Genomic DNA, 11,513 nt, shown 5'->3' with positions numbered 1-11,513 from the left:
GCCACACCCCCAGGGCGCCACACCCCAGGGCGCCACACCCCAGGGCGCCACCACACCAGGGCGCCACACACCAGGGCGCCACACCCGCAGGGCGCCACACCCCCAGGGCGCCACACCCCCAGGGCGCCACACCCCAGGGCGCCACACCCCAGGGCGCCACCACACCAGGGCGCCACACACCAGGGCGCCACTCCCGCAGGGCGCCACACCCCCTGGGACCTCACCACCCTTACACATCACAATTAAAATGTCTTTAAGCTTGTAAACCAAAATTGCGCGGGAAGACGCCTAAATTACGACTCTCACCAGTATCCCATTTTTCTCAACTTCTCCGTCGTCTTCAACTGGTCCGTGAGGTTGAAATGGTTGATGAGGGTTGACCTGTTATGGAAGGTAACAACGGGCTGAACACAACAGATACAAGGGGGGGGGGGGGGAGGAAAGATAAAGACATTGAGAAAATTAATATTATGAGAGAGTTTGGAAACCCGGCATAATGTTTCCCCAAGATGGCCGCCGCCCACTCTATGGATCACCCATCATTGGCTGAATGAAAAGGTGGGAAAACAGACGATATATATATACTATAACTGTTGGTGAAAGAGAAGTGAACTACAAGAAAGAGACAGTTAACGCGCCACTAATGATGAACGGAAGGGGAGAACAACAGGATAATCACAAAGCAGAATGAAAAGTGGAATGAAAAAGCGAGTTAAGAGGAAGCGGATGACGGGGAGATGGAGGAGAGATGACAGTTATGATGCTGACTCTTGTCGCAAGGTCGCTGGAGGAGGTGCTGGTGGAGGTGCTGGAGGTGCTGGAGGAGGTGCTGGAGGTGTTGGAGGTGTTGGAGGTGCTGGAGGAGGTGCTGGAGGTGCTGGTGGAGGTGCTGGAGGTGCTGGAGGAGATGCTGGAGGTCGTGGAGGTGCTGGAGGTCGCTGGAGGAGGTGCTGGAGGAGGTGGAGGTGCTGGAGGTCGCTGGAGGAGGTGGTGGAGGTGCTGGAGGAGGTGGTGGAGGAGGTGGAGGTGCTGGAGGTCGCTGGAGGAGGTGCTGGAGGAGATGTTGGAGGTACTGGAGGAGATGTTGGAGGTGCTGGAGGAGATGTTGGAGGTGCTGGAGGAGGTACTGGAGGAGGTGGAGGGGACAGAGGGGGGGACCATGATGGTGACGACCGTGTCGGTGATGATAGTGAGAGTACCACTAGTGATGGTGAGGCTGAACCAAACACACTGCTAGACAAGACAAGCTCACTGAACCAATAATCCCCAGAATATGATAAACAACGACAAGAAAACCGGAAAACCAGATGAAGATGGTAGGAAGAAGGACCAGGACAGGGGGGGGGAGGCAACAGGTACAGCTAAAGTACCTAACTAGGCAGTTAACCTCTTTAACGAGCCAACAACATGTGTAGTAATGGAGTTAACAAGACAGGTAACGGCGCCAGCACAAGGTAACGAAATTGCTCATAATTACCGAATGAACAGCAAGGAGACGAATATGTGGAGGAAGACAGACATATACCATATGAATGTTCCATCCATATGTATTACATACACCATCCATATACATACATTGCACTCATACATTCACTACACACATACACTACACACATACAGTCACTACACTCATACATTCACTACACACATACACTACACACATACAGTCACTACACACATACAGTCACTACACACATACACTACACATATACACTACACACAGTCACTACACCCATACACTACACCCATATACTATACCCATACACTACACACATACACTACACACATACACTACACACATACACTACACACATACACTACACACATACACTACACACATACACTACACACATACACTACATACATACACTACACACATACACTACACACATACACTACACACATACACTACACACATACACTACACACAGTCACTACACACAGTCACTACACGCACACATACACTACACACATACACTACACACACATATACACTACACACACACATACACTACACACATACACTACACACATATACTATACCCATACACTACACACATACACTACACACATACACTACACACATACACTACACACATACACTACACACATACACTACACACATACACTACACACATACACTACACACATACACTACACACATACACTACACACATACACTACACACATACACTACACACATACACTACACACATACACTACACATATACACTACACACAGTCACTACACACATACACTACACACATACACTACACACATACACTACACACAGTCACTGCACACATACACTACACCCATATACTATACCCATACACTACACACATACACTACACACATACACTACACACATACACTACACCCATACACTACACACATACACTACACCCATACACTACACACATACACTACACACATACACTACACACATACACTACACCCATACACTACACACATACACTACACACATACACTACACACAGTCACTACACACATACACTACACCCATATACTATACCCATACACTACACACATACACTACACACATACACTACACACATACACTACACACATTCACTACACACATACACTACACACATACACTACACACATACACTACACACATTCACTACACACATACACTACACACATACACTACACACATACACTACACACACACACTACACACATACACTACACACATACACTACACACATACACTACACACATACACTACACACATACACTACACACATACACTACACACATACACTACACACACACACTACACACAGTCACTACACACACACACTACACACATACACTACACACATACACTACACACATACACTACACACATACACTACACACATACACTACACACATACACTACACACATACACTACACACATACACTACACACATACACTACACACATACACTACACCCATACACTACACACATACACTACACACATACACTACACACATACACTACACACATACACTACACACACACACTACACACATACACTACACACACACACTACACACATACACTACACACATACACTACACACATACACTACACACATACACTACACACATACACTACACACATACACTACACACATACACTACACCCATACACTACACACATACACTACACACATACACTACACACATACACTACACACATACACTACACACACACACTACACACATACACTACACACACACACTACACACATACACTACACACATACACTACACACATACACTACACACATACACTACACACATACACTACACCCATACACTACACACATACACTACACACATACACTACACACATACACTACACACATACACTACACACACACACTACACACATACACTACACACATACACTACACACATACACTACACACATACACTACACACATACACTACACACATACACTACACACATACACTACACACATACACTACACACATACACTACACACATACACTACACACATACACTACACACACTACACACATACACTACACACACACACTACACACATACACTACACACATACACTACACACACACACTACACACATACACTACACACATACACTACACACATACACTACACACATACACTACACACATACACTACACACATACACTACACACATACACTACATACATACACTACACACATACACTACACACATACACTACACACACACACACACAAACAATCGACCAGAATCCTGCGCAGAACGTCGATGACATCAGATGTAAGAGTTCAATAATTACCCTGAGAGGAGAGGTCAGAGGTCACTGCTGGTCGGAAATGGCCCCAGAGTGACTCGTCCACCCTCCAAGGTCAATCAGAGGGGGCTTAAGTGGGGAGGGGTTATACAGGTGAGGTCAAATTAGGGGTGTCAAGGTTGAGACTTAAGAGGTGTAGGTATCATTATTACGGCGCTTCTCAGGTGGGTATAGACGGGGGTGTCGAAGGTGTGGATTGACCTCCCTCGCTCCTGACCTCCTCCGTGTGCCTCACAGCCTCACCTGTACCTCACGTTAATAACCTCTGACCTGACTCACGTGACCTCCGGACGAGGACCTGGCCAGGCTTCAACTACCTCCACCAATACCTAACTTTGCTGCGTATATTATTATTATTTTCCTGAGTAAGGTACGTTGGTACTTTACTAATTGATTGATTGATAAAGATTAAGCCACCCAAGACGTGGCACGGGCATGAATAGCCCGTAATACTAATTGAGCTCCACCTTGTCCAATATAACCGGAGCCTTACGTCAGCTAACATGAGGGATGGGTTGGGAGGAGCCTGGCGTCCCCTCAGGTAGTGACGGGTGAGGGTCGAGTGGGGACAGGAAGGAGACGGTGGACAAGCTACTCACTAACATGCTCTACAACAACCCTCCATCATGCCAAATTGGAACTAATTCATCACGTTCATATATTTTGATGAGTAATTAGGTTCTAACAACGTTTAAAGCAACGTAGCTGCGAGTAGAATATTTCTAAATTAAGTAGTTTCTCGTTGCTTTCCAATCAAACCAAACTAATGCTATCGCCAAGGAAATATTGCAAGAGCACAGAGGGATATAAACCTATTCAAAGCTAATCTGCTTTGGTTATGTTACAGAGTCGTACTAGACTCAGAGGTCACGACCTCTCCGTAGGGTGCAGTCGCACCTCCACAGATCTCCAGTATCAGCTACTGATACTGGTAATGGTTCCAAAGGGCCACCACTTACGGGCTATTCATGCCCGTGCCACCTTTTGGGTGGCTTAATCTTCATCAATCAATCAGTACTAGACTCCATGTTTATATTATTTAACTCATGTTTTATGTTTCTTGTGAGTAGTGACGGTGGCGGGGCAGCAGACTTCACAGCGCGGGTTCCTTCCCTTACCAGTCACCACTGTCACAAATGTACGTTTTGTGAATTATAATAGCAGCCCGTCTTAATCCAGCCCGTCTTAATTGTCTTCGCTGACGACCTCTGTTCGAATCACAACTCTATTAATGCTTCACTCACTTCAAATATAAATAATCTCTAAACAAAACTTAAATACCTAACCTACGTGTAACTATACATACAACTTTAATATATAATATTATATAAATGAGAACAAATATATATATATATATATATATATATATATATATATATATATATATATATATATATATATATATATATATATATATAAAATATAACAAATACGTCAAAGTTGATGTATGCGTCTTGGGGAACGGCCGCAACTTAATGAGCCTGGCCTGAGGACAGGTTGAAAAATAGGTAGTTTGGCGGGTGAGTTAACGAGCAATTTGACATTCCTTGTTAGGACGGGCTGGGGACATTTTGGTCACTGTTCATGAGGACAAACTGACATGTGAGAATAGTTCGTTCACGGTGATTGGGTCCTGCTGGAACCTTCATATATGAGGGTTCACCTCGTATATGAGACTACTCGGTACCCCTCCTCCTCTTCTGTACCTGTTGGTGGTGGGGGTCAGGTATTGGTGTGATGATCCTGACGTCGTGGATATCTGTAACTAAAGCAGCTGGTTACCGCGAGGGTTGTACTGATGTGACACCTCGTGGGATTGGATGCTTCAATGGTTCGACACCTCGTGGGATTGGATGCTTCAGTGGTTCGACACCTCGTGGGATTGGATGCTTCAGTGGTTCGACACCTCGTGGGATTGGATGCTTCAGTGGTTCGACACCTCGTGGGATTGGATGCTTCAGTGGTTCGACACCTCGTGGGATTGGATGCTTCAGTAGTTCGACACCTCGTGGGATTGGATGCTTCAGTGGTTCGACACCTCGTGGGATTGGATGCTTCAGTGGTTCAGCTTCAACCAAAGACTTGGATGCTTTTCCTTCTCTCTCTTGAGACTTGGTATTTATGAAGTCACTGCGGCGGGCTGCCAAACTGGTCAAGTTTTTATAGTGTTGCCTCAGTATACAATCCCGCCGGGCATTCTTATTTTCTGCAATAAGGTGAGGTAATATTGGATGACTAAAGTGACTAAAGTTGGGTGACATAATACTTGCTAGTTGGCCTGCTTGGTGGCCCCGGGGCAGCTTTTGTGTGTGTGGGGGCTCGAGGCTGACCAAGGGCAGCGCCCTCCCACTCCACCCTGGAGTCCAGGGACCTGGAGTCCTGTGGACTCACCTCTCACTCTCCACCAGGCTGTGACGGCTGCCTCTCCATGCCTCGCCTGCTACTGTTCTGACGTTTGAATTCCTCCTCGAATCCGTCATTAAAGTTGTGGATAACCGCATGGAGTGGCTGACAGCGCCATGCCCCGGTGCTATCACTCGCCTCCGAACACTCCCAATGTTGCCTCACCTCGCATTTTATCGTTCCTTTTATTCGACGAGTTTATAATGAACAACTTTTAATTTCAAATTCTCTGTTATTGTGGAGCTCATTAATGTTGGAGCGAGTTGTAGACCTGTTCTGTGCTTGCTGGTGCGGTCTCTACAGGCCGGGCAGCATTTTAGGAGGCCGGGTACCTCGTCAATCTTGGAATAAGTCGACTCTGACCTCATGAAAATTAAAATGTTGTTAATCAAGATGAGTGATGAACTGTCTGTTGCTTGTCGTAGAGCCTCGTATCCTACCTGGCAGTTTTCCTCCTGCTGGAGCTGACGCTGCGGATCTTTTATTTTCCTGTGTTTATTAGTCCTTCCTCCTCCTCCCTTCTTTCTCCTGCTCTCTCTCTTCCCCTCCTCTTCACCCCCTCACTCCTCCCCCGCTGCCAGGTCCAGTGGTTGCTCAAGGTGGGGACACTCTGGGGTGGTCTGGTGGCTGACATTCACAGTAGGAGTGAAGGCCGCGTTACACATTCTTCTGGTACGTAGCTCCCAGTAAATGGGTAGATACCCCAGCTAGAAGCCCTCTAGTGGGAAGATTCCCAGTAAGTAGGGCTCTAGTGGGAAGATCCTAGTAAATAGCCATTATCTAGTGGATAATTCCCATTAAATAGCCAGGCCAGCATCATTCACTAGCTGTAAATGGGCTATTAAATCATGATTAGTGTGTGAGGTCATGTGCATGATCCTGGGGTCATGTGTGAGGCCTTGTTCATCAGTGTGTTTATCAAGGGAAAGGGGGGGGAGTGCCTCTAACTACCTCAGCTCTGCTCATTCCACTTGCTGATTGTTCATACAGTGAAGACGTGCTTCCTTGCCTCCCTGTGGCTCATCTCAGCTCTCCTCTCGCTCTGTCCCTCGTCATGCTAAACATTTGCTTCACGTCCACTTTGTCAGTGATTTAAACAAAAGAATTCTCATGTCGTGATCATGTTACCTCTGACTTTTCTGATCCAACGTAGCGAGGCGTAGCTCTATCAGCCTTCCCTCATAACTCAGACTTCTATGTTCAGGAACCAGTGTTCAGGGACCTACACTTACTCTAGCCCTGGTCTGGGCCTCATTTGTTACGTGCTCCACACTGGGAGTTTTGCATATTCCAGGACTGGTCTGACGTAGGTTGTGTTCAGCACATGCAGACAAGTGGACTAGTAGGACAAATATGTAGCTATGCTGCTTCCCAATCCTTCTACCAGGTACCCTAGACACACACACACACACACCCCATCCCACTCTACTAATCAGCCCACCCACTAATCAGCCCACCCACTAACCAGGCCACCCACTAGCTCACCCACCCACTTGCAGGTGCACCACGCCCGGTACAGCCACACCCACAACACCCACCCATGCGACCCTCCCCCACACTCACCTATACATCACGTACCCAGGAAGTAATCAGCCCTACAGGTGTACTTCACAGCCCGGATCTTGAGCACTTACTGAGGAAACCCCTCGCCTTGGGAACCCCTCCAAGGCAGCCCCTGGGAGGGGTAGAGAACTAAGACCCCCCCCCCTACATTGAGCCCCCCCCCCCCTCCAAAAGAAAGGTAGAGAACACTGAAAGGAAGAAGGAACCAGGAGAGACATAATTAAGATGTCTATGTATCCCTCAGCAGCGTGAGGGATACATAGTAAGGTATGGCTGGTTACAGAAGGGTGGACGAGCAGAGGAAGAAGGAGAGAGAGACAAGAGATTGGTAATAAAGGAAGGAAAGTTGGCACACACGGATAATGTTTGTGAGTGGATTGAAGTGTAATTAAGTGTTCTTCAAGACTTTGCTATAATGCCTTTATTATCTTCACTTGTTCTTACCTGCGCCAACACACACCTGTCCTGGCACCCGCCTCACTTCCACCCACCTCTACCTGGCTTACCTGTAGGCCTACCTGCGCATACCTGTAGCTCGCTCACCTGTAGGCCTACCTGCACCTACCTACACAAGCACCTGTATGTTCTGCTACCCTTCTCTACCTGTAGCTGCTTGTACCTGTACTCGTCTCGCTTGTACCTGCGCTTGTTGTTTCTTAATTATCCACCTGAGCTGAACGATCACTAGCGGGTCTTTGGTCAAGCGTAGGACACTGCCGGACGAACCTCACTGAAACATTGTGTCCATCTGACCAGCTCTCAGAGTTTCACTTTCTGTATGAAGATGTGGGGTTAAGGTGATGGTGAGGGGGGTTAGGGTGATGGTGAGGGGGGTTAGGGTGATGGTGAGGGGGGTTAGGGTGATGGTGATGGGGGTTAGGGTGATGGGGGTTAGGGTGATGGTGAGGGGGGTTAGGGTGATGGTGAATGGTGCTGGGATGTTGACAGATGAAGGGGCTAGATTGGTGATGGTGAAGGGGCCTAGAGAGAGCGAGAGAGAGAGAGAGAGAGAGAGAGAGAGAGAGAGAGAGAGAGAGAGAGAGAGAGAGAGAGAGAGAGAGAGAGAGAGAGAGAGAGAGAGAGAGAGAGAGAGAGAGAGAGGAGGTATAGGAAGAGGGAGAGAGGTGGGGGGCCTACCCATCTGCTAGACCTTTCACCTAGCTGGATGCTGGGAACGTCCGCTAGGCACCGGGCCAGCCAGCTGAGTGCCCCAGGCGAGAACAACTTTTACTAGAGGGGTTTCTTAGCAAGGACACTGGCCCTCCTAGCCGCCCCTCTCTCTCCACCACTACACATACAAATCTTATACACACATTTTTTTTTCAATCGGAGTGCAAAATTACTCATCTGACGTGAATATTTATGAGTTCGTTTCCACTGGCGGCCTCGGGCCAGATTCACGAAGCACTTACGCAAGCACTTACGAACCTGTACATCTTTTCTCAATCTTTGGCGGCTTTGTTAACAATTATTAAACAGTTAATGAGCTCCGAAGCACCAGGAGGCTGTTTATAACAATAACAACAGTTGTTTATGAAGTTTTCATGCTTGTAAACTGTTTAATAAATGTAAACAAAGCCGTCAAAGATTGAGGAAAGATGTACACGTTCGTAAGTGCTTGCGTAGCTGCTTCGTGAATCTGGCCCTTCGTCTTGAGGACTACAGAAAGCCCATGGCCTTTACCTCAGCGCCAGTACCATCTAGAACTATACCCACCTAGCTAGAATTGTGCTCTCTAGGGTGGAATGTTGTTGTTTGTGTTCTATGGCGATATTCGTTACAGCTTTCGGTTGTTATCTTCTAGAAACATCTAGAATTGTCACCTCGACACTTACGACTGTTGTAGGAACTGGTTACGAACCCGTGGTAGAGTTGTAGAGCTGACACGATGTAGACATAGTTTGTGTATGGCTGTTAGTAGCCTCAATCGTGCACTCACACACACACACACACACACACACACACACACACACACACACACACACACACACACACACACACACACACACACACACACACACACACACCAAGCAACACCAATGACAACCTTCCCTGTGGCAATAACTGCTACCTTCACCGCCCGTTATAATGACTCACTAGTGACTAATTGCTCATTTTATTATAGTCAACAGAAGACTGTGATGAGGCTTCTGTGTGTGTGTGTGTGTGTGTGAGGACCTACACACCTGTGAGGAAGGTCACGAGACCAGGACACACCAGCAACAGGAGCCGCTCTTAAGTTAAGAGTTGACGTAGCTACAAACGGGTGAATCACTCTACAAAGTAACCATTCACAAGAGCTTTACATCACGCTCTTCCACAGGTCCAAGAGCTGTGACACCTTACAACAAGAGCCCCTCACGTGACACCTTGTAACAAGAGCCCCTTACGTGACACCTTTCAACAAGGGCCCCTCACTGACACCTTGTAACAAGAGCCCCTCACTGACACCTTTCAACAAGAGCCTTCAGGTGACACCTGGCAACAAGAGCCCCTCACTGACACCTTTCAACAAGAGCCCCAGGTGACACCTTTCAACAAGAACCCCAGGTGACACCTTTCAACAAGAGCCTTCAGGTGACACCTTTCAACAAGAGCCCCTCACGTGACAGCATCCAGTTGACCACAAAAGGTTTTTTTTCCATTAATACAAACAATAGAACTTGGTCATTAGACACCAGTTAAGTGCAATGTCTTCGAACAATTTCCGGAAATGGCGTTGGAGATGAGGCAACAAAACCCGAGAAGCCGAGAAGTTATGTAGACCTTCACCAGCAAGAGTCGGGTGCAGATTAAGGTAACAATTTGGGGGTAGAAGCAAGGTAAGTGTTCAGGGTCGCTGCCCACCACCTGCCCTCGTCACGACAGAAGAGGTGCATATGGAAGAGTAGAGGTTAACAACAGAGCAGAGGTACACAATAGAGGGATAGAGGTACACAATAGAGGGGTAGAGGTCCACAATAAAAGAACAGAGGTCCACAATAGAGGAACAGAGGTCCACAATAGAAGAACAGAGGTACACAATAGAAGAACAGAGGTCCACAATAGAAGAACAGAGGTACACAATAGAAGAACAGAGGTCCACAATAAAAGAACAGAGGTACACAATAGAAGAACAGAGGTCCACAATAAAAGAACAGAGGTCCACAATAGAAGAACAGAGGTACACAATAGAAGAACAGAGGTCCACAATAGAAGAACAGAGGTACACAATAGAAGAACAGAGGTCCACAATAGAAGAACAGAGGTCCACAATAGAAGAACAGAGGTACACAATAGAAGAACAGAGGTCCACAATAGAAGAACAGAGGTACACAATAGAAGAACAGAGGTCCACAATAGAAGAACAGAGGTACACAATAGAAGAACAGAGGTCCACAATAGAAGAACAGAGGTCCACAATAGAAGAACAGAGGTACACAATAGAAGAACAGAGGTCCACAATAGAAGAACAGAGGTACACAATAGAAGAACAGAGGTCCACAATAAAAGAACAGAGGTCCACAATAGAAGAACAGAGGTACACAGTAAAAGAACAGAGGTGCACAATAGAAGAACAGAGGTGCACAATAGAAGAACAGAGGTCCACAATAGAAGAACAGAGGTCCACAATAGAGGAACAGAGGTCCACAATAGAGGGACAGAGGTCCACAGGTGAACACCTGCAGCACCTGGAGCCAGGGGACCCCCCTGGTGTATAG

General features: G+C 46.9%; 1 protein-coding gene across 1 annotated transcript; it reads left to right on the top strand.

The window, feature by feature from the left end:
- Positions 1–748: 748 nt before the first annotated feature.
- On the top strand, positions 749–11,513 carry LOC138350879 (golgin subfamily A member 6-like protein 22). Its single transcript, XM_069302328.1, has 3 exons — positions 749–1,123; positions 4,694–4,777; positions 10,785–11,513. The coding sequence occupies exons 1-3, from the start codon at positions 749–751 to the stop codon at positions 11,511–11,513; spliced, it is 1,188 nt and encodes a 395-aa protein (XP_069158429.1).

This window comes from Procambarus clarkii, chromosome 47 (assembly GCF_040958095.1).
Source record: "Procambarus clarkii isolate CNS0578487 chromosome 47, FALCON_Pclarkii_2.0, whole genome shotgun sequence".
NCBI classification, from domain to species: domain Eukaryota; kingdom Metazoa; phylum Arthropoda; class Malacostraca; order Decapoda; family Cambaridae; genus Procambarus; species Procambarus clarkii.
Note: the sequence above shows the minus strand (reverse complement) of the source record. Positions and strands in the feature narration are given on the sequence as shown.